The sequence below is a fragment of the Balearica regulorum genome, chromosome 1 (genome assembly GCF_011004875.1).
Source record: "Balearica regulorum gibbericeps isolate bBalReg1 chromosome 1, bBalReg1.pri, whole genome shotgun sequence".
Classification (NCBI taxonomy): Eukaryota; Metazoa; Chordata; class Aves; order Gruiformes; family Gruidae; genus Balearica; species Balearica regulorum.
Genome location: NC_046184.1, coordinates 173,782,561 through 173,807,984, shown reverse-complemented (window position 1 = coordinate 173,807,984; position 25,424 = coordinate 173,782,561). Strand labels below are relative to the sequence as shown.

The window sequence follows — 25,424 nt, the reverse complement described above, 5'->3', positions numbered from 1 at the left end:
CTGAGCAGATTTATCAAAGTATGTGAAATGTTTGATCCTAAGCTGAACTTCCATGAAAACAGAATCATATTCCTTTCTGTTTGGAGGTCAGAGAAACACTGCCAGCACCAAAGAAAAGGACAAAGAGCATTTTCCGATTTTAAATTAGGGAGTGCTGCACGTATAGACACAAATGTCTCTATATATGGAGCTAAAAGGCAGCTCCCGGACACAAAATGTATTTACACATTTAATTGACTAAAACCCAGAGATCAAATCTGAATAGCTGAAAAGTAAAACAGTATCACATGACACAAGTGAAAAGGAGGCTAATTGAAACACAGTCTTTTATACGGAGAATGGAAATACGTAAACTTTGTCAAAATGTTTTTTCCAAGTAACAGCTATATGAAGACTCTGGAAGTAGGATGCACCAGTGATGAAAAGACAAAAGTATGCTGTAACGGCAATAGGTATCTATTCTGAAAGCACACCCAGCACCACATATTAGGGAACAAAATTTTGACTTGTGTATGTCATGCTGAGCCCAGCTCTGCTCTCCTCCACCTGATGGTTGTCCTCCTTCCCCTGCCCCCATCTGCAACCCACCGAGGGGAATGAGGCCATTCTACCACCTGCCAAGCCATACATTAGGGATGGGACATTCACATAGATTCTAGTCGGGACAGTCTGTTACCATTTTCACATCAAACACCGTACCTCTACTCCTTCAAGCATGTAACGAGATTTATAATGCCTTCAGGAACTGGATGGGATGTGCTGCTCTATGCGGAGGTTGTGCTGTGAGGCAGCTTGCTTCACAGTCCTAACAAGAACATGAAAGCGGGATCTTCTGCTTGCCCCAGAGCAGGAGAGAAGAGGTACCTGGTTTGCTTGTTCCTGCAAACTCAGACTTCAGTGGGGTGCTGCCTTGCTGGGAGAGAGGAGACTGGCCTTGCGCAAGAAGGACCCATTGCCAGGTCTTCCCTTGGGACTGTACAACTGTCCTGGTTCAAGGCACTACAAGGCTTCAAGTCGTCCAGACTAAGGTCGCTAATTCTGATTTCTAATTGTAATTAGAAGGGGAAAAAATGTAAAGCAAAACCAAACAAGCAGTTGTTATTTGTGATTTCTAAGTCAAAAGTCGCAGCCTTCTCCAATCAACTCTGCACTGGATCTTCTTCACACACCTGCCCTTCTTCCAGTCCTCCCCAGTATGCTACCACTTGGTCTGAGTGCGAACTTCCCAGTACAGTGTTACAGAAGGGACTGAGAAACTGGAGCTGGAGAAACGTCTGAGGGAAAGGAGGCAAGGGAGATGAGAAAAGCCCCACAACACTGCAGTGGGAATAGCCCCTCTGTATATGCCCTTCTACACACATGTTGCTTTTCCGTCTGTACTCCCAGAATATTCTGCAAGCCCTTGCAAAGAAGAATGCAATCAACTTGGAAAATAGTGAGCAGACTTTTTAAATCAAGCAAAAACAAACAAAAAGATGCCTGTCGGTTAACAAGTCCTAATACAGACCACAATTCTGATAGCATCTTTACATCTACTCTTCTAAATCCAATTTGCTTTCAGTGCAACTACTTGCAGGAATAACGCCACAAAAGGGCTCAGAAGGGTTTAAAATTCAGGTCAAATGTTAAATTGGTTGGAAAGTGAAAGAGAGGCCATGTCACTCCAAAAATATAATTCATTATTAAAGTCTAAAACCAAAGTAGGATGCCAGAGTGACTTATTCACATTTGGGAGCGATCTTAAAATGTACCTGTTTATGCTATAAAAATAGAGAATTTTAAAAATGAATCATATTTTTATTTGATTAGTAGATGTCCTTCTAAATCTCTCCAGGGTTTAAACTCATGAAAAATGAGTAACCTGTTCTCTTTCTCTCTGGACAGAAAGCTTAGCTTCTAACCAGCTTGGTTAGCTTCTACACACATACTTTTTCAGGTTCATCTTCATGTTACACAGTTTGTGCTCCAAATTAATACTTGAAAGAAAGCTCAAAACCCCTCTACAACTTGAACGTCAGGTGAAGTTTGGGTTTTAACAACACTATATTATAAAATTAAAAATTTTTAAAAGATGAAAAAAGTAAAACTTTCGTCTTGCTGCTTAATATTACAGCACATCCTAGTGATATCATAGATATGAATGAAAATTGCATCGTCTTGAATACACCATTGAAGGGAATGTTTTCAGCCACAATTGTCTGTACCCAGCTTGGTTGCAACTTCTTGTTGTCTCCTGTAAATGTGTACTTACATGTAAATTGTTGTCCTCTTTTTAGCACTATGTTATTTCTCAATTTTTATATGTGATCAGAAAATTTTAATCAGAATTAATATACTTAGATTATCTGTACACAAAAAAAGCACTTACTAAAAATCCAAAATACTTTTAGAAGTTCCCATTATTCCCACTGAAATGAAAAGCAAAGAAAGCAATTCTATTGCTCTGAGGTGTTTTCCTCTACTATTGTTTTCACATGTACATTAATTGAATGCCACTCTGGAAAAGACAATCAACGTTAAGTCTCGACTCTAGATGGCAGCACCCTCCTTTAGTTTTCAGTTTTCTTCCTTAGTTTCCTGGTCTTTGTTCCTTAACCCTCCAAACAATTCTATACTTCCTTCTCTTCCCCCAAAATAAAGACTTCAGTGCTCCAAGCTGCACAGTTTGGGGAAGATGACTGGAAGGCATTTTCACTAGTAGAAATCAGGCCATTCCTGCAGTTAAGCTACACGGTTCTTCAAAGCATACCAAATAATTGAGGCCTGAAGTGGGAAAAAAAGAAAGATTCTTCCCCTCCCCCTTCCCCTACCAGTCACCTGAGAAATGTTAGAAAAATAGTACTTCTTTTTGTCTAACAACAGCGCCTCAGATAGAAAGGGAGGGGGCAAAGGACAGAGAAAAGAAAGAGACACAGAAGAAATGGAACAAAAAAAAGTGTCATTTCATAATGACTTTGAACGGGGGAAAAAAGTCTACCTAAAGAATATGGCTTTAAAGCACTGAACAATTTTACAAATCTCACTCTTCAGGCACAGGGTACTGATACTATGCTGGTGGAGTTAATTAGATGAGCTGAGGCTACTTTATGTATTGTAAAATTTAACACATAAGGAAAGCTATCGCTCAAGCTAAACCACCTTGCCTGAACTCCTTTCCTTTTTCCCTTCTCCTAATATTTGCATTTAGTTTTGCCACTCAGCCACCAGTCTTGGCAAGTCTCTGTATTTTTCTACTTATGGCTTTCCCCCATGCTATTGCTAGCGTCTTCCCCTGTAATGGGTATTGGGTAGGGTACCGTACCTCCTCCAACTCCCACATTTCTCACACACTCTTTGACATGGTCACATCTCTGGCATTCACGTAAATCAAATGGAAATACAGAAATATCTTATACAGAGTTTTCTAAAAGTCCGTGCATGCGTAATTCCTTTACATCTGCAAACTGTTCCAATTAGAGGCTGATTCTGTGAGCCCTCAAGCACACAAGCAATTTTATTTGGGCAAACAATTCCAGTTCAGCTGGATCAACCCCCTCTGCAGTTTCACATAAAAGTGTTTTCAAAACCAAGCTAGTAGACTTTTAAGTTCACATTTACTGCCACCATTTTAAGGATTCCCACATACGCATGTTATCATGGCCTTATTTCTACTGGTAAGGACACATAGGGGAGACCACTCAGGAAACTGTCTTTTGGAATAGCTACTGCTGAGGGGTACCTCATGCAGTGCTCTAGCACATCTACATGTCAGCATTGTATGCTAGGGTTATGTTTGTGCTGTCTTCACAACTCACAGACTTGTGTTTTCTGTATAAAAACCTCCAACAGTTCAGTCCCCTACATGCCATTTTGAGGCCTCAAATATCCTAAGGCTGGTGAAGCTGAAATTAAGAAGCACAGACCTAGCTGCCTTGCTATGAGGCATATGCATAGTCTTGTGGAATGATAAAAGCTATAAAAATACAGAAAACTCCAATAGATATCTTAATCTTCATCCTTCTCCAGTTGCAGTCAGGAAATGCCCTTTTCTAGAGAAGCATGGAAACAAGAGAAATAAGGATTCTGTGAGACAAGGATTTAAGTCTAACAGACTGACATAAAGTACCATAAGAAACATATAAACACGTAAGAAACCAAAAAGACCAAGTTTAACTTCATAATTAATCTGTCTCACTCTACTGCAAGATGAGACAATTTTAAGAAGTCTGAATACAGAGCAGGCCTATTACTAGACTACTTGACCACCATTACTAATTACACAATCATTACATGACATTTCTCACAGAGTGGTTTTACCATACACCTAAAACAATGTAACCACAGGCGTCTAAAAAGGCAGCAATTTTGTCTTCTTCCCTCTCCATCCCAAGCCATAGGTGCCTCTAACCCTATAGAGAAGCAAGTTAGGGAGCTAACAGGAGCCACTGCTCTCCCCAGTGTGACTCACCGGCACTTTGGTACCTGCAGAAGAGAAGTGGCTAAAACCCATGGCTAAGAACGGGGACTGTATTCTGCCCATTAGATTTGCCCATTCATCTATGCAATCAACTTATCCCTGATACTTTTGGTAAAGTAACTAATATTACCACGACCGTGGTAAAGGACTCAAACACTAAGTCAACAAACAAAGACTTCCACCTACACACATGCCAAAACTTAACTTCCTTGTCCCATCACAACTGAAGCATCTCAGACATAAAGTGTCTTGGAAGACCACGCTAACACTATCCCAATGCTTTTTAAGGAGAAATCCCTGACTACCCAACACTGACATATGTAGTTCTGTGTTTTGTGGTGTGCCTCAGGGTAAAAAACTGAAATTGTTGGATCTCAACATTTAATCCTGCAATTGGATCCAGGTGGCCGAACCTGTTGCCCATGTGGGACCCCACAGAAGTTAAAGACATTCCCTGAAGGTAGAAAAGGGTTGCTTGCACGAGTGCAATTGCACCATTTGGGTCTAACACAATTATGATTCAGAAATGACATGTGAACCACAGCCACTTTAAAAACTGTATCTCAAGGTTACAACACGATTTATGAGAGCATCAGAAGTCACCAGTGGTCTCACCCTTAGGACTACACTAATGAACAATTCATTGTCGTGCTAGTACAGGGAGCAAAAAGAGAGCAAACAAAGCAGTAAACCTTCCTCTTCCCTTTCTCCTCAATTATTACCAGGTTTATCTATAATTCATAGGTTTTACTATAAGAATCAACATAATATCTGAACAGAGTTCAGATTTATGAATGTATTCTCTCAATACCCAAGTGAGGCTGATGGACAATGTTACTACCTTTTTTCAGACAAAGGAATGACATACAGAGTAATTAACTGCCTTTTTTTTTTTTCTTTTACATTAGGTATTATCTTGAATAGAAAATATGGGTGATTAGGGCATCCTTAAAAGTCAGGGCATAAGAAATCTAGGATAATAGGGATGGTATATGGTAGATAAGAAATCCTGAGTCACGATCCTGTATACCTACTGAACACAAAGGTCTACGTGATTCCAGATAACTCATCCTTCAAACTTCCTTTTTCTGGCTTTCACTGGGTGTTTGTTTTATGGCATTTAGGATTAGAACTCACATATTAATTTTCAAAGAAGGATTTTTTTCTCCAGGATGGTATTTTTACCTTACATCTCTTCTAGATTTGTTCTGTCCTCTTCAAAACTCCTTCTCTGTTCTAACTTAGTTTTAGACTCCTTTGATGGCCAAAGGGAAGACAGACAGGGGAAACTGGCAATTCTTGGGGTATTTCACCTCATGTATCTTAGACACACGTGTTTTAAAATGGGATGGAGACGTACACCCCTTTCCACTAAACGCAGAATGAACTCTGCCTATCTACTTTACTGGTGAAAGAAATCATACCAACAGAAACACTGAATATTTATTTATCCATGGTAATATCTTCAGCTGTTACACTGAAGGCAACAGGTGACACTGAGAAATCAAGGCATTTCACACAGTTGATTAAAAAAAGGTGGTAGTTTGCAAAATGTATTTAAGAGCAGAGAAAAAGGAAAGAAAAAAAAAAAGACTCATTTGTTTTACAAGTTGTTTGATTGCCCAACAAATTGCTTAGTCATTTGTCTACTCATATTTGCCATACATGTACATTTATGAAAATACAGTCTGAGCGAGGGACCATGGAGGGTGTCTGGAGGCAACACAGGGCACGTTGATACACCCTTGACTTTCATGTATCAGACTTGTAATGAGGGACTAATTTGGTTCTAAGTACTAGCTTGGCAGAAACAAAATACTTATAGACTATTAATAGAGAAACTTTTCACAGAAGCTGTGACCTTTATGACTTAGCATGGTTTACAGTCCTACCTCTGTTACAATTAAGCAGATCCTTGCCGCAAAGCAACATGTTTGTGTCTTTTTCTCCCAATTATAAGGGATTGCTAATGTAGAGCAACTCTTTAGTACACATTACTGATGCAAATTGCTTCTGCAGTGAAGCAGAGGTGTACTGAAACATAGTAGGGGAAAACATGGGGTTTATGGTGCTCGGAACAGTACTGTCCCCTAATGTCTCACAAAAGTCTGTCCTCAGTATCGACAGCCATTCTAGTCAAAGGCCTATGGAGATTTGAAGACAGTGATCTCTATGCTATGATAATAAAACTAATTAATAGGAGAAAATATTATCAGTCACAATATTGCAGTGGAATGGAGGTGAGGGAGGTGTGTATTGAAGTGGTTACCTCTCTCCCTTCAAAGTCAGACATATGTAGTAGATTTATAATGACTTTGAGTATAATTAAACATTTAAAAACAGTATTGCAAATGTCTGATGGAAAACAGTTATGAAACACATCAAAGATGATAGCCCATTTACTATTTCAGCCTTTATTTGCCAAGCCATGCGTCAACAAAAATACTGGTTGTTAAGGTCACTGAGACTGGAAGAACCAGGAAAATAACTGTATCAGGACCATTTTTAACACAAGTGGTTAAAGTATAAAACTGTGAAAATATATAATGCAAAACACATATTTGCATTTTTAGACAGATTAAATCAACTTTTTTTTATCATAAAAGATACTTATTCATCTGACTCCATCTGCTCATTGCTGTAACTCACAGCAGCACACTGAACATTAGCAAAGGACGTATAGTCTAAAAGTGCAGGTGCATGGGATTAAATGAAAAATCCCCTCCATAAAACAATGTAAAAAGACAGCAAATTAGCTCCAGAAATACAAGCTAGAGAAAGAAATTTGGAAATAATTAGAACAATTGGTACAGTAAACCTAATTCTTCCTGGCACTGCAGAAATGAGGAGCTGTATAGGGATATGCCAATAGCTCAAGCAGCAGAACAACAACAAGCATCATTTTGTCATACTTAAAAAACAGAGGGCTGAACAAGCTACCGACTCATTAGAAGCAAATGGTGAGAGCAGCTAAATGACTGGCATTTCAGTAGTTTTACGCTCTGCAACTATCTGTACCACAAGAAATGATTTGTAGTGATGTTCTGAATGTAAAGAGTGATAGAATAGTTCATGGGAAGCATGTTTCTTTAATTTATCCTATTCTTAGTAACAGATTTCAACAATGGCAGATCTAGGATTAATTTGGTCTCAAGAAGAGAGCAGAGAGTGAAAACTCCCCCTGTGAAAATTATTTCAGCCACATCTTTGACAGCTGGCCCACAACTGTGTTACACTGTGAATGCCAAATTTGTGAGATAACCAAGGGGAGATAGTAGAGCTCTGCACGGCCAAGAATGTAACGATAGGAAGTGATTATTCACTATTTTTTCTAAGAACTGCAGGCTTAAACTGAACAGAGGGAAGAACTTCTTCTTTTCATGCAACACATACTTGGAACTCATTGCCACTGCATACTGCAGAGGCCAAGAGAATAAATGGGCTCAAAGGAGGATTAGACGAGTTCACAAAGGACAGGGCCATATATGGATATTAAAACATTAAGGTCAACAAGTAGTCTCGGAGGCTAAAGGTGCATAAACTACTGATTTCTTTAAGCTATAAAGTAGAAGATGGATAGAGGGAGGGAACATAGGTATTCCAGAGGACGAACCACTCGATACCAACCTCATTTTTCTGTTCTTTTGGTAAACACTAGCCACGTTACTGGGTCTGCTTGGACTGACTCAGTAGGAAGGATTTTACACTTTGGTCAGTTATTTCTATACACACACTAGGGAAACGTGCCCTTTCGAAACCAAATGCCAGCTTTAGTGAAGGACTCCTGTATCAGAAGAGTAGGTAGGCTGATTCTTACGCCAGCAGGAATAGGATGACCTCCAAAACTCCACATTGCTTGGGGCGTTTACAAATACATGACACGTGCAACAAATGAAAGCTTTAAAAATGGCAGACCCAAGGAATCATGCTCATCAGAAAGCAAAAGGTTCAATTTGCAACATCCAGGCTATCCAGCAGTCCATCCACCGGTCCAACAAAGCAGGGCTCTTTGCTGTGCACTGTCCATTGTTTTGTTCAGGCTGAATCCAGATGACAAGCTGACAAGTACTGTACCATTTCCTATTCAAGAGTACTTTATAGTTGCGTAAGTACATGCCATCTTCTCAGTATCATCTAGCTCAGTAAGCAGGTGTAGGGAACATGAAGAAATATCTAAGGGCATGGGAAGGTGTTGGGTGGGCTTCTCAGTCTTGGTGTGAGAGGCTGGAGGAAGGGTGAGGAGCGATTGCGAAGGCAAATGGGGAAGGGACGACAGCAAAAAAGAACAGGATGTGTTGGCTGCCGAGGTGACTGAAACATACTGGAAGCAGCAATGGGCAGTCTGAAAGGTTGAGAAGTGGTGGAGATTTCAACAGCTAGCTCAACTGAATGAGTCTCCTTGATCTTGCTATTAAGACAATTTTCTCTAAAAACATCCCTACTCTAAGAGCAAGATATCTTAGCAACTTTTGCTCATCAGGTCTGGTGGTAGAAGCAACAATACCATGGAAACCACTTTAATTTTCTCCACTGAAATCATTGTAGGGCTTAGTGCTTGCACCAAGATCATACACAACAGTATTTAACGATATTACCATGACACAGTGATGGAGAGGGTGACCGGGAAAGGGGAACGTGAAAAACCCAAAACCAACAAAAAACCCTCCACAAAATTGCCTGACGAGTCATTTTTGTGAAATGAAAAGTAATTTACACAGCAGTTTTACAGAAAAGAGAATTATGCAGTTAATCGGCACTGCTGGATAATTATACTGTACATGAGGCCTTGCTTTTAGTGAAAAATATAAGCTAATAAAGAGAGTCAGACGATCGGTAATGGCAGGGCTTTTGGGAGATACCGGAGACACAAAGCTAAATAATTTAAAGCTAAGGAGTATAATGACTGTGAAACTGAATTATTTTAAGTTTACATTAATTCTCCACCCAATTACATATCTAACATTAAGTCCAAAAGCTAGAGAATTCCCCTTGGCTGCAAACAACCACAGCGACAAGAAGAAAGCCGAGGGGATGTGATCTCGAACATGACCAGACTCTGAATGCATTCTTCCAACTGCTGTGTACATCCTTAATATTCAGAGGTCTGCTAGAGAATTAAAGCCAGTTTACACTTCCCTCCAGTTACTGCTGGTTCAAGTAAGGTCTCTCCTAATACGGTCAACTGCAGTCAATCAATTTTATTTGCGGTGTCTTTCTGTACCTTTCAAGCACCAGCAGCAGATGGCTCAGCCTGACTGTCTCACTGCCACATTCGTAACAGAGAAACCAGTGAAAAGTTAAACAACATTGAATTAACAATCAAAATGATGACCGGTGTAATGAGAGCATTTCATTACCTTTGCGTTGTAAGTAATTTAGCCTTGATTATTATTGACCTTTGGTGATGCTGCATCCAAGTAAAATGCGCTATCCTAAAAAAGCACGGGTATACTGGAAGGCAGACATTGTTTCTGAGCGTATTCATAAATAAACTAGGCTATTTCCCTTCCTGTGTTAGAGGTTTACCTTACAGCTGAGTTATCAGCATTCAGCAGTCACCCTTACTTTGTGTCTGTGCAACAAACAATGCAAGAACAACTTGATGCAGTACACCTGGCAAAGTAGTAGTATTATTATTACTTCTGTGGCACCCAAAAGAGCACTAGGTACTTCTCAGAGTAGTTAAAAAGACAAACTATGTGCCACAGTGAGCTAATACTCGGTGAAACAGTAGAACTACACTGGGTGGAAAAACAGGAGGAGGTGGTGTAACAAGAGGAAGTATATGGGTTACAGGAATAACATTAAACAGTTACTAATCTGGGGGATATGAGGTTCAGTGCATGCTGCCTATTCTTCTTATTCCACACTGAGTTGAGAGCATGCTTTCCAAATCCACTGTTTATTCCAAAAGTGCCGTCTGCCCACATGCTAATCCGCATCTTTTTTTGCTTAGGTTTTGCAGCCTGAAAGCAGATACATTTGAAAGTTTTGTCAGTTCCAAAGTAAATATGACTATTAAGGATTTATGGTTCAACAAACAGCAGCCACAGATTTTGAAGCTTTCACTGATTTCACAGTGACGGCATGATAAAGTCTGTGACTTTGGGCCAAGACACACCATGCCAGACGCACAGGGGCAGCTCGCTTCCCTAGACACTACATAATGCACCAACAAACTGCACCGTGGGACTCTGCACGTTAGCAGCACAAGTTAGAAGAACTTGCGACCGATTTGTTTCTCATGCTCACTCTTCATTTGATTTTTAGGGCTCAAGGTTCAGGGAACTGTGCAGCCCACTTGGTGTAGCTGATCTACTCCCACTGAAGTGCTATGGTGCCGTGTGAGCCTGCCGCTCCCACGCACCTCTGTGTCCCGACAGCACTTCCCTCTCCTCTGCCAGAGGGATTACAGCATCCTTCACCTGCCGAGTGTACTGGGGACAGCCCAGGGTGGGAGCAAGAAGAGAGGAAGGTGCATTAAAAAACAAAAGACCAGGAAAAACAAGAGCACTTATTACCAAATCCATCTACCAGTATAAAAACTATTCCACACAGTTCCCTGCTCTCTGGACAACCACATACCATCCAGAACAAAGCATGCTGTTGGCGCCTCCGGACTATTAATAATAGTAAGGTATGTGCTGCAGCGGGAGGGAGAGCCGCGAGGGGTAGTGCTCTGCAGGGCTGGCATAAGGAATGGATCTGCTCCAGGCTGCCTGCCAAATGCACTGGAAAACTTGACTTTCTGGGGGCCGCCCAAGGATGCTTTTCTCCCTCCTGCAGTACTCTTCACAGGGTTTTTGCCCAGACTGGGCTGCACTGAGCCAATGCAGGCAGGAAGTATTCCTGCTTGCTTTCCAGCCTCCCCAACTGGTACTGCTGCCTCCTGATGAAATGGAGTCACTGGGCTCACTCTGACCACCCTACAGATAAAAACTTCCCCTTCATCCTGCAATGCCTGGGGTGGTGGTGGTGGGGTTTATAGATGTCACTGGAGACAGTGGTGAGCATCTGAGAAAGAAATCATTCCCACTAGCCCCTTAACCCAAAGGAAAGCAAGAGGGACAGCAGAGCCTGCCAGAGGGACTATTCAGGTTTGTCCAGGACTCACTTCAAATGTAGGGATTAGGATGACGTCACAAGATACAGAGGGGAGAAAAATTCAGAATGTTTTGAACACCTCAGTCCCTGCTAACAGCCTCATATACCAAAGGTTTTGGAAGAGGGCAAAAGCATCAGCACTGAGAAAGGAAGGGCCACAAGGGAAAAAAAAAATTGAGATGCTAGTGTCCATCGGTGCCCCATTTAGCATGGAGTGACATGTCCAAGGGAAGTAAAGTGTGTATTCACAACAGTCTGCTGCAGTTCAAGTCTTGGATCACTGTAAGTTTCCACATACATGACATACACCTGAGATGCAATGTGTCCCTGCTAGGGCGCTTCCTCTCCCTTCAGAAGGCTGACAAACCGCAGAACAATGCACAGAGAAACGATGGCTGGCTTAGTTAAAAGGATTGCAGACAGCTAGCTGCTAGAAGCATTACTAAATATGTTGATGTTTCATAACGGAGTTTACTATCATTACTGTTTGTGTTTCTGGTTTGCGTATAGTAGGAACAGTCAGGCAGGGCAAATACTTGCTGTTGTGCAGATCTGCTGCAATAGCTCATTTTCACTGGCGGAGCTGATCGAGGTTTCCCAGTTCATTTCTTCCAGCAGCCTACCCTTGCTGCGGAGATGTGCTGTGGTGCATTGAGAGACAGCCCAGCTCCTTACAGAAGTGCATACAGAAAATTTATACCTTTTCCATACACAACCTTCAGCTTTCAAACCACTAGCACTGACTCCACAGGTAGGAGAAGCAATTTGGCTTCCATGTGTACTGAGCAGAAAGAATTTGAGATATCATCTGTTTTGCAAGGGATTACGGCTACCAAGTGTCTATCTTAAAACATCAGCCTGCCTCACAAATACAAACATGCAGTTAGGGTTTCCAGGGACACATTATCTCACATTATAGTATATGCCAAGGGGTTAACCTAAGCCTTGGAGATACGTTTTGAAACTGGTTTTGTTAAGCCACTGTCATCTCCTAAATATAATTTTGTTTTCATTTAAAAAAAAAAAAAAAATCCTTTAGGAGTTTCCTCTGAAAAAAATAATTCTTTGAGGCTGTCTTGAGGATTCCTGGAAGTTTTTCATGTGTTCTAAAAATTATCCCTGCAAAGCCCCACACAGCCATGCCTCTGTGCTGGAAATGCCCAGAGATTGCAGAGCCTTCACAGCTCCTGCACTGGCTGCCCCCAGCTCTACAGCTCGAGATGGCCTTTCCTGACCAGACCTAACTCTCTGCCCAAATAATTTCCACGTGACTTCACAAGCTACTTCTTGTAGAGAAAAGCTTAACAGCATTATCACCTCATTCCAAACTAGATCCTATACAAACCAGAAAGCCCGTAAGCATAGCACCAAAATTTATTGAAATGCTTATTTTCCTGCAACGGTTGACAGAGTATGTATTACTTTTCAGCAGCTAATACAATTTTGCCCCTGTTCCTATAAAGGACCGACCACGGTTTCTCCCTATGATGGAGAGCACCTCTGTGCTCGCACAGCTGACATTCTTCCAGGACTGTTCATTAACATTTTTCCCTATGATGGCTGCTGCAGCTGAGCTGTTCTGCACAGATTTTCTGCTCAGTATGGGGGGTTGGGGAGGGGGGCGTTAATTATACAGAAAGATGGAGCCGGGCCAGGCAGCCCCTCTGGTGCACTGCCTCCTCCATGCACAGCCTCCTTCCTGCTGTTTTGCAGCTACAAGGATCACCTGTTGGTCTTGGCGGTCGCCCAAGCTGGGGCCTAGCGGAAATGACAGAATCAGCTAGAAATGAGAGCCAGCTCCTATTCCAGCCACCCAAATGAGGGAAATACAAAAACAGATGATGGCAACGTGACCTAGCTGTTGCACGCGGCAGCCAAGAGGGGGTGGGGTAGAAGGGAACGGAGAAAGGAGTAGACGTCAAAAAAAACCCCCACCCAACTCCCCCTAAAAAACCCCAAACCCCTAAAAAGAACCTTTTCTTCCTGCTGTTCCTCCCTTTTCATATTCAGCACAGCAAAAACATTAGGACAGTTTTTCTCCATACAAACACTTGTCAGTAGGGAGAACTAACTACCTTGTTCCTGCTCCTGCTGGAGATGTTGGATGTTTCCGTCTCCCACATGGGAGATGTCAAAGGGATATTCAGGTACGGGACAGAAACAATCTGCCTTTTTCCAACCGGCTCCTCTCTGTACTGCATGGTGACACACAAACTGTTCAGAGATGTGTGTTAGGAATTATGATCTCCCATAACAGCAGTGTGCAGCAAAACCTTTTACTTGATATTTGGGTGAGCTGCAATGTCACGCAGCAGAAGGATTAAGCACCACTCACCTCTCATTTTATTCTTCTGGGCAGAAAAGCAGCTAAGTAACCCAATAGAAAAGGTAACCATCACTAACAGTATTTAAATGAGAGGAATGCTGCTTTTTAAATGATAAAAATAGAAGCTAATTACACATTGCATTTCCAGTTGTAACTAGTGTAATACAAGATCTTGGAATCCAAGTTTACTCAAAGCAGTAAGCATCCTAACATCTGAAATTTCTTGTGAAATTTCTCTGGACCCTTGAGTCTGGTGACACAATAAATGCATACTCTCCAAATTGCTTAGTAGGCTTTAAATGAGCTTTTAAGAGGGGTTTTTTTAACCAATAATTTTTAGAAACAATAACAACAAAAGCGGGAAAAACCTAACTCTTAAAAGGAAGTTTTTCCCTTCTCCGAGAGCAATGGAATGAGTCCCCAAGAGCTTACTTCTTCCTGAGAAAACACTTCATGAATAATCAATGCACAGGCCAATCCTCAATAAGCACCGAGCCTTCAAACACACCCAGTATTCAGCAGTCTCTGTGACTCTGGCCTTTAAACTGTAACACTTTCTGCCTTGCCCTCCCCAGTTTCCTAAGCTTCCTTAATTCCTGTTCTTTATAGCAACTAGGTAGGTAAGCAGAAGCAGAATTTGAGCAGTGGGAGCAAGCTGGGGATAATTTGCACCTTATGAATTATTCAGGCCTTCCTGATTCCTGCACCTGCACCGAAGCAGGAAGCTTGCGAGGAACAGTCATTACTCTTCTCTTGGGTTTGCACAAGCTCGGTTACTGCTCAGACACTTTGTTCTGTAACCAAGGGCTTCAGGTCTTGTATTAAGCAGTGGAAGCGGGGGGAAAAAAATAACCTCACATTGTCAACCACCCCCCTCCCCCGCTGCCCTAAACCCGGAATAATCATTCAACCCCTTCTGAGACAAACGAATTGTAGCTTCTATCAGACTGCTGAATTCATCTCACATATGCTAATCCAGATCAGAGCATCAGTACAGAAAAAATGAATGTGTGCATGAGCTGGTCTCGTCAGATATTTACTCAGCTGTATTAGGCTGCACATTTAAACTTCTCCCTAGCTCAGTAGGAAGTATTTCACGTGCATCAAGTATTTCACATGCTAACTTAAAGCATCCTTCTCCACAGATACAGCCTAAATAAATTATGTCTCTGGCATTTTGGCTAACATCGGGGGTACTAATAGTTTAATACTATTGGAAGAGCCTATATCGTGCTTTCAACAGGATGGATTTAATGAGCAAATAGGTCTTTTCCATCTTCATCTACTATTATCTTGGTAAACAGAACGTGACACCTAACTGCAAATCCAGATATGACCCATGAATCTAGACAGCCATTAGGAACATTTGCAGAGAACAGATACAAACCAATTAGCACTATGAACATTTTAAGATAACGATACGTTTTTGAGATAATATGCTAAGGCAAACAGATCTACAAGTATTATGCAAATTCGAAGCACCAAACACCATCTTTACTGTATCTCATGTCCACAGTTGCACTGAGTATCTTTGGTTCTTGTCCTTTATTAACATGCTGTTACCAACAAGTTCTCCAGTTTAAAGATCATCTCATTAGTCCCATGCAGCTAAGCATCATGCTTTGATTGATTCAGTAAAACAGATCTGCGGTAACTGGTAATGAAACCTCTTTAAATCCCCTCTTCCAAAATAACAAGTCAAACACAAGTGTTAAGCATTCAGAAAGGTACAGTCAATCCTTATCAAATCTTCACTTTTCTTCCTTCTATGCCTAAAGAAGTTAATTCATTTTCCTTTCGATGCAGAATGCACGATTGGTCCTATGCTGCTCTTATCTCATTCCTATCCAATAACAGGTACTCTGGCTCTTTTTTTAAGGTATTCTAATCGGGCACGTAAACACATTTTATTCTTTGATGCTCTTTCATTCAGCATCATTAATCCCCAGCATGAAATCAATAGACTTAAAACATTTAATCATGTCAAAATGCAACATACAAATCCACAAATGACTTCAGCTCATCACACATACTGAATAGCTTGCAAGTTGGAAACTATGCCTTCTTTTTCCTTGGGAATCAGCAAACTCTAAGCTAGTCTTTCATTGAAGTAAACAGATTGTCTCTCCAAGTATCTGCCATTAGGCAAAAAAAGAAGTTGATAAACAAAACATGGGATTTTCTGTTTGCTCTGCCATCTTTTTTCATCCCTTGAGGTCACATTTGCCTTATGAGAAATACTTACACTTGTTTTACTGCAACCTCTTGACAGTATGCATGTTTAAAAAAGTTTAAAAAACAATTACACTAACTGGGTTACAGAATGTACTGGAGTTGCAAGGGAAGGGAAAAACATTTTTGCAGTTGTTTATTTTTCTTTTTTAACAGCACACATTGTTTCTCTGTTTGAAAAGAATGCATAAGGGACAACAATCATAGTTGCTTTAAATTAAAAAAAAGAAGAGAATTTGCTTTACCTGATACATGATTTTCAAAGCCATTGGGATACAGAAAGTGACAAGAATCTCTTTAAAGGGGCAGAAATTGTAGCTGAGATGTAAAAATTAAGGACAGCAAGACCCATCTTTTGATAGGCAAAGGGGCAGAAATAGGTAAATAGGGAAAAGGAATACTCTAGATAATGGAATAACAACTTTAATTCTACTACATTAAAAAGCACTGAAAGCTTGCTTATTTGAAAAGAGAAAATATAGTTTGGAAAGTGAAATACATGGTAAAGTGCGGAAACTGGCATGCTGAAACCCTGATTTGGGAGGCAGGCACCCAAAAGCCTCTCTAGGTCCAATGACCACATTCCCACCCACTGTCCCGTGAACAGCCCTACCCAGCGCGTCCCTAAACTCATGAGGTCCTTCACTGTTAAGTTGGAGCTTCTTCAGTTACCAACCACAAGGCACATGTTCACACGTGGTCATTCTGGCAGATGCCCATTTTCCACCTACAGGCAGGGCAATGTCCTGAACTTTGCCTGTTTTGTGAAGAAGCCCCAAGAGGCAGCCAGAGTTTTGATGGTGGTGGCACTGACAAGGTGTTGTATTCTAATCGGGCATGTAAACACGTTTTATTCTTTGATGCTCTTTCATTCAGCATCATTAATCCCCAGCATGAAATCAATAGACTTAAAACATTTAATCACGTCAAAATGCAACATACAAATCCACAAATGCCTTGTAGTAATTCACTCAGGGAAGGAGAGACTTTGGTTGTAGGTTGATTCAGCATCTCCATCATCCCACGAATAACCTGGCTATAAGGACTCGGGGTTTTCTGCATGATTGCCCATGGAAGCAAGGCTACTCTGCAACCAGGAATAATCCAAGAACCACTAGGCTAAAAGGCTGGGCAGAGAAGGGGGATCCTGGCTCCATACTAGAAATCTGGACACCCAGCTCCAAGAGGGGAATGGAGAAAGCTTTATTTCAGCATCCATGGCTGTTTCTGGCCTAACGTTGCTCCAGGGAACGGAGCCTGCAGTCACAGTCCTGTCCATGCTCAGGTAGGATTCAGGCTCTTCTTACCCACTCTCCTTCCCATCCCGTGACTTCAGTGCTCCTGTCTATACAATGGCCCATATTCAGCAAGAAGGGAGATGAGAGATTCCACTGCTCCCCAAGTATCTCATCTAATTAGACCTGTGCCAAGGATCCTAATGACTGTAACACCTCTGTGATGCTTGTGCATCAGTTCTCTCCCACTTTGTTGACAAGCTATTTAACGAAGCTGTCCTGCAAAAGGTGGGAATATTGCTGTTGCTGCTGCCAGCTTGTTTATCAAAAGAATGATCCCTGCTCCATTATCATCCAGAAAGGGCTACGCAGACTACCTCTGAGTGAAACAGATGCTTTTAGTTCCTACGGGTTCCCTGTATGATCCATAACAACTTACCTAATGTAACTGGACTGTATTTCTATGGAAGCACTTATGTTTCCTAGGCAGTCAGCAGAGTAAACTAGACAAACACATAAACTAGATATGTAGAGTCTCCTTTTTGCTTGCTCCCAAGACATGTAACTCTCTCCAGTGATTATAATGGGGAGTTCAGGTGCTGTTTCTCAGAGGTCAGATCACCCTGCAAAGCTTAACCTTAAAATACAGGTAGAAGTATGTGTCCAAGTCTGGCACAAGTGCTGTTTGCTCAAGCATTAAAAAAGTTTTGTGAATGCCTAATAGAGATACCACTGCCTCCAGTGGAGCACAACATACTCTCACTACAGCTGAGGGAATGAAAATTTCATAGCAGGTATGAGTAATCTGTACTTTAAGTATCAGGAGTCTCAGTGACCTCCTGATTTTACAGTTTTTCCCATCAAAAGTATGCACTGAGCTGCATGGAGGAAAAGATGTAGATCAGGGAATTACTTCAAATGCTTTGGCTATCCTAGATGCATTAATTTTTCATTACCTCATTTATGAAAAAAAAACAAACAAACCCAAACTCAACAACAGAAAACCTTAGGTAAAACTAAAGTATGTAATGAGGACATTCCAAATCAGGCAAAGAGAAGATCAAGCATTTTTTTCTGGCAGTGCTCTTAATTATTACCAGTAACATCCTATTTATTACCATCATCTTTATTCTTTATCCTTTTTCTTTTAAAATGATCCAGATTGTCTCCCCAAATGTGTTGGGTTGGGTTTTTTTTCTGTTTGACAGAGGCTCAACTCATGGTTGAAAGCAATCAAAGTTTAGACGTAAGAAATATATTTTTTTAAAGACTGTGCTCTGTAGTTACAGTTTGCTTCCGGAGATGAATTGCAAGTACAAACTTGGGCCTTACATTCCTACTAACTGAATGGGAATCCTAACAAGAGAAATAGTGTGCTCTGCAATGCTTATTTTCTTTTTGAACTGGTGACAAATGAGAACTACTGCTTCCAGTTAGTCTTACAAATGGCAGGAATAAAACAGAACAGTGCAAACATCCGTCTTTGAATAGTGGAGAGTCAAAGCAAACTAAGGTGAAAATGGTGTCCGGCAGGGTAATTCAGATCAGGAAAGTCATCCAACTCAATAGCAGCTTGACCCTAACGTAGCCCCAGAGGCAGCACTACAGCTGCCAGCTAGACAACTAGCCAAGAAGCTAGCAGAGGTGCAAGCCAAGAAGCCAGCCATGAACCCACATGCCAACGCAGGAAAGCTATATTCCAGAATTTGGCATCTGGGTCCTCCAGCTGCCAAACATCTCCCATCTGGCTGAGCCTGTGGAACGAGGTGTTAAAAAGAAGTACAGGGGTAAATTATACAAGAGCAAAAGCAGTACCGTTTGCAAGACACCAAGGACAAAGAGGCATATTGAGCCCGCTAACATCTGAAACTCACACATAGTATCACTTTGTCACCAGTGAAAAGGTGGATTGGGGCACTCCTGGATCAGAGGAGGCAGTATAGGCAAAATGCTCAACATTTTACAGGAAAAGAACAGTTAGACACGTATGAACTGGAGCAACAGTCGCAGCCTGTGGCCATCCACAGACATCAGAAGATGCAGAACATTTGTGTGGGATTGGTTTTGAGTAAAACTTACAGCATTTAATAGATTTCATGAGCCCAACAAAAAAAGGGGAAAGAAGCCTACAAAAAATGTTTCTTCAAGACTTTGTGATCCATTCTGTTCCCCCATCACAAAGAAAATCAATTATCTAAGAATATTTCTGTACTTTCATAAGTAGAATACTGTAAAGTTTGAGTGTAATTTTATGGAAGAATAACTTTCTTGTAATTTAGTGGAAAAAGATAAAGCCACTAACACAAAATTGAAAAAAACCAAACCAACCAAAACTGGGCATGCGTGAAATTTCATTCAAATGAAATGACATAGCTGTAATTGTAGCAAATTCACTTCCGACAAGCAGTTACTGTTCTGAAACTGCAATAGCTCTGTACTCCAAGAAGTGAGAGCAGCTGTAATATATACTCCTAGCAGTGTGAGCAGTTTTAAGTGCGCCATAAGAATTCATATTTTCCAATGATATACTGACTTAAATATTCATCTCTTTGGTCTCATTTCCACCTTTCACTCTACAGATAGGTCCACATGGCCTAAACAAGATTTGATAGAAGTGACTTTCTTGAACAATTTGGTCCTTTATTTTAAGAAGACATAGACAACACTATATCTCTCTTCCAAGTTTCTGGTTTTATTAGCAGCTATTTGGCTCACCAAAATATTACATTTCAGTCTCATCTCACTCCAGTCAGAGACAATAAACGTTCAGTGGTTTAGAAGTGGTACATGAAATGACTTACGCCATCTTCATCTACATCTAACTATGCATGTTATTCAGGGGGCCTCATTAGTAGGATCTCATTGTTATGGAATGTATAAAATCTACGTATAAATTCATGAGCAATTTTTTTGAGCAAAATATTGACAACATTAAAAAATTAGCCAAAAATTGACAACATAAGCCTCTGGCATGAAAATGCTTCCTGTAGAATAGAAGCAAATATAATTGGTGATTGTATCAGATATTATTGCTAATTTTGACTAAAGGAGCCTGTATCCAAAACTGTATCTAACATATAAATTTATTTTATAAACAAAACATTTTGGGAGACTAATAGGCTCTTCAGAATAATTTCTGAAGTTGCACCAATAATTTCAACCATATCAAAGAAAATTCTAACGATTTTTTTAAATCAAACATATCTCCTCAATGCATAAAATTCTCAAATTCTGTTAATAATATTACATATTTGTACCCGAGGAAACTTTAAAAGCTTAGTACAAGCTTTAACAGAGAAGTTGCTACTGCTGTTGCTGCTGCTTTGAAAATGTTTGAGTAATAAGATCCTGCAAATTTTTAATATAAATACATCAGTTGTAATGCAATTAACTGCAAATTGGAGATAGGACTAGATTTGAGGAATGATTTCTGTATTTGACTACTCATTAGCAATTTGAAAGTGTAATTGCTCTTAAATATGCTGTCTTCTTAATTTTATTATGAAGCTTGGATCTACTTATAAATGTGAAGAATTAAGATTTATTCTGCAATTTATTTGCTTGTACTGAATGTGTGAAGTTGTTTTTCCTCTACTCTGTAGACAGAAGGCCTATGGATTACTAGAGCAGATAAAGCAGTGAGTTGATGGGTTTACACTTGTCACAGGATGAACACTACTCCAAAGGAATACTTTTGGGGGCCCACAAAACAAACAAAAGAAGTGGGGAGGACAAACAAGCAAGCAAGCACACTGACAGTGGACTTTTCATTGCACTCTATTTTAAAACCCAGTAAAACCACAGCAACAAATCCAACAAAACCAGGAACCCTATCAGTGTTGGTACCTCCCTTCTGTCACATGACATCATTTCTACTTGGCAAGTGAGGTGAACCTGAGGCACCTTATGGCATCACAACACTCACCGAAACCTCCCAGTCCACCTCCCACTGGACTTACATATAAACTCTGCACTCTAAAGCAGGGCATCTACTACGTGCATTATACAGTAAGGTTTGAAAATTTTGGCCTCCTTGAAAAAAAAAAGCAAGGAGGCATTTGCAAATACCTCTTCCTACGTTTTATAGCTTTGCTTATCAATTATTTCATGGTAACTGGCAACGACCCATTACACCATAAGCTATGTTGATTCACATTAACTTTGTGTAAAAGGAGGTATTACTGAATTTCAGTAGACTATTTTGGACATTTTAAACTGCATTATCAAACATTAGACAGGATAATTTTTTTCTATTCTCGTATGTTAGTCATTGGGATTTGGAAAAAAAATTTGCAGCTTTCCCATGATGCACACCACCACCCTCCCAGCCTCCAAACAGAAAAAGCAATATGAAAAATCAACTTTGGACCTTGCCCAGCCCCGCGTATTCCCCAGCCATGACATAAAGAGGGAAAGAAAGTTGAAAAGCACTGCTACTAGACTTTGTCAATAAAACAGAACATTATATAATACACAATAAAATGCTTCATACCTGGAGTTGAAAAAACGAAAAGGGTTAACAGCTGACCTGGCACAGCCCCACATGCTCTCTCTGGAAATTGAACACAGACAATTAGGAATTTTAAGTTACCCCAAACAATTGCAGGGGACTTAGATAAGCTTGAGGAACACTTACTGCTAAGTAAGCACATAGCCTCAGTGTGGAAGGGACTTGAGGATTTTCCCATTCGCCTAAAACTTCTTAAACTGAAATTGCTCTGTAGAGGTCCTAACTAATGCTAAGCAAGTCATCAGGAGCTCTGCCATTAATTTGCATGGGAACAGAGTCAAAGCTTAAAGGCCCAGGTGTCACTTAGCAGTAATTCTGGGTCATGGTGGATCATTATTTTCTTATTAAAAAATAATCAGCGACCAAGAAGAAAACATTAACAAGTATCTAGAGCAGGCAGACATTCCACAAAGAGGAAATAGAGGCTGGAGTAAACGGCCACTCCCAGAATTCTGCTGCTTAAGTAGTATTATTCCCAACACACCACTGAAGAACCTAGCCTTTAACACTTTTTACTTAAAACTGAGACTCCAGGGAAAATAGATAATCTTCTAGAGTATTATTTAGAGTACTGAACAACACAAATATGTGACACAACTGTATAAACTCCTATGCTGGGATTTGGACTACGTGGAATGCTCCTTTTCACTGACAAATTCTGATCTACTGCATGTGCTCAAACAAGAAGTATCATACAGCTGGCTTTTGAAAACAGGTCCACCACGTTAGAAATAAAAAAAAAAAAAAAAAAAAGAACAACTTTGTAGAAAGCCAAGTCCATGAATAACCCCCTTCAGTCCTTCTCTCTGTGGTTTAGACCTCAAATGTACCATGAAATTAGTCTGAGGCCAACGCCCAAGAATCTAGCAAAAATATTAGAATAATAACATGAATCATAAAAATGTTCTAGGCACACTAGCAGTTGAATGCATTTGCACTGGAAACATTTTGGATCCTTTTTAATGCTCAATTAAAATGGCCAGGTTGGCATAATAATTGTTGAATGTGAAAAGGACATTTTCAAAGCAACTTGTCTTGATTTATATAATTGCACTTTCCATTGGCCCTTGGAAACCTACAAACAATCTATTTTTCCCAAGATTTTGCACTGCATCTTTTGAACCTCTCACATTCCCTTGCTTCAAGTGTACAGTAAGTATTTGTCTTCTTTACTGCTTGCTTGCTTTTGACATTTGTTAAATGTTAAATTTCTGTTAATGACAGAAATCTACTGTCGAGATGACAAAATGATGTAAAGAATTTTCACAGCAGAGTCTAAGTTATTAGCTCTATCATAGCCTGACACTGGTTTTTTCCACCCTCTTTTTCCAGTCTCCATGTAGAGTTGCTTCCTTCTTCAGAAACATATCCTGGGTGCCTGTCCCATCATATCACTAGGTACAAATTTTATTTCACAGTTGAGTCAGTACTTAATCAAAGGGCACTGGGACAAAATCTCCCCTACCCCATTAGCCCTCAATGGAAATCAACATGCACTGGAAACACGGCAACTGGATAAACATAACATTGACCATTCTCTTGCATGTCAATTAATTTATAATAATCTCTGTGTCTTATTGAAAAAATATTTATTCCTAAAGCTGGTAAGAACAGCAATACATTACCCAGAAATCATGACTCCAAATTTCGTACACTTCTTTTCATAAAGGTCCCTTTTTAACAGCAAAGCAATAGGGCAAGCAAAAATACAGTTGGTGAGGATGGTAAGTATTTTTGCATGCTGAATTTTTGTCAGTGGGAAATTTAGCAGACAACTAAAACTCTGATTAGAGCCTACAGTATCCAGGCACTGAAGCGAAAGACACCCAGACATCCCCCAACCAACTGCATAGACACCTACCTAAAACTTACTGTGTTCCTCTCTGGCCTGAAAGCCAAATGGCTGTGGCCTCTCACCCAGCCTCCACTCTGATCCAAAAACCGTGGGGAGAAACGCCCAACTCTTGCCTCTGGGGCTTGAACCTTACCTGTGCTACGAAAATTACTAAAATGCACCTGACAACATGGATTCAGCATAAAAGGGATCTGTAATAGTCACTTCCCAACCCAAAATATAAGTGTAGGAGGAAAAAGAAGAGGAAAAAGACGTTGTAGGACCACTCCTGGATGTCTTTTGCATCCTAGCCTTGTGTTCCGCAATTGGCAAATGTAGGTATCTATCTGGCTTCCTGAGTGAGTGCTCTAACCACTAGGTTTTTATGCCAGATGTAGGTGGCTGCACCACTGCTGCTGCTGGCCATCACATTTTTAAACAGAGTCAAGGCTAGTAGGAACAGGACAGCATGCTCTGGGCTTTAAACCAGGTAGCAATAGGGTAAACTCAGAACAAAGTCTTTGATCTCTTATTTTCCACAATGGGAAGTTGGGAACATAAGCTGGTTTTGCTTGGGTTTTTTCCCCAAACTGTATTTTAATGCACAACTACAGGTCAGAAGCTCAAGCTCCAAAGAGAGCAGAGATGACTCACAGCCAAGTACCCAGCAGGTAAGCGGAGCCAGCTCTAGGAAGCTGGTTGCTCTGCCCATTTCAGTGTTTAACTTTGTGTTGACTATATTATGGGATTGTTGATGCCTTGTGTAGGTACTCTGAAACACCACTGGACCGAATCATCTATTTTATAACCTCACAATGCCTCCACCAGACCCCCCCCCAAAGTAAGCAATCTGCACCTCATCTCAAGTGCCCGTACCTGCAGTATTTCACGCATGTTGCAAGCACACGGGGACAGCGGTACGTCTGTGCCATGCGGTATATTGACAAGGATCTACCTGTTACAGAACTGCATGTATTTGGTAGTTCCTCTCAAGCAAGAGGAAAAACACATTTTATTTTGACTATGCCTCAGTAATGGCTAAGAATCTCAGAAATTATGTGGTGATATGGACAGTAAGTAGTATGGAAGTGGAAATATTGTGTGCAAAGGGAATCAACCTGTTCAGCTGAGTAAATAATTTTCAGCAAATAATTTACTATACAGGATTATCCTGTTACTCTGCTTTTGAAACTTTTATGACTGAGATTTTGGTCATTATTCCAGTGACTCCTCTGAACTTATTTATAAATGGTTTGACTGTTTGGCCCTGATAAGCAACTGATCACAGAGACAGCAATGGCCATCAGTTCTTAGGAGAAACACCAGGGTGACTTCCATGTGAAGCTATCTGTCTATCTGACAGCACTGTGTGTCCCTGATTTAGCATGCAGTATCCCAGCCCTACGCTAAACATCATATTTTTAATGCAAATAATTGGGGGAGATATTTTGACAAGATTGAGACTCCTGCAGACTTTTAATGAATATATAAATGCAAGTTTTTCTTTTCGTGCCTGCTGGCAGATTCTGTTCATTTCCAGGTTATTTCATTTTTCAGGCTTTGTTTGCAACACTGGAGATTTCCACCAGCAGCAGATACTATAGTCAGGCCTTAGGATGAGCACTTTTGAGGGCAGCCTCTGACCTTGGTATCTGCCAGCCTGCTCCACACTGCCTGAGCTTAGCGATACATGCTACGCAAGAGTGGTTTGGCTTCTGCTGCCTTCT

At 40.7% G+C, this 25,424-nt stretch overlaps 1 protein-coding gene across 13 annotated transcripts in view; it reads right to left on the bottom strand.

The window, feature by feature from the left end:
• Nucleotides 1–25,424, bottom strand: part of KLF12 (KLF transcription factor 12) — a 254,559-nt gene that overhangs the window by 43,585 nt on the left and 185,550 nt on the right. For 9 of the 13 annotated variants that reach the window (XM_075741711.1, XM_075741707.1, XM_075741706.1 and 6 more), the window contains one exon: nt 21,846–21,905. The exons of the other annotated variants lie outside the window; for them this stretch is intronic. In XM_075741711.1, the coding sequence (XP_075597826.1) occupies nt 21,846–21,905 (60 nt within the window). The remainder of the gene's footprint in view (nt 1–21,845; nt 21,906–25,424) is intronic. 13 annotated transcript variants of the gene reach the window in all.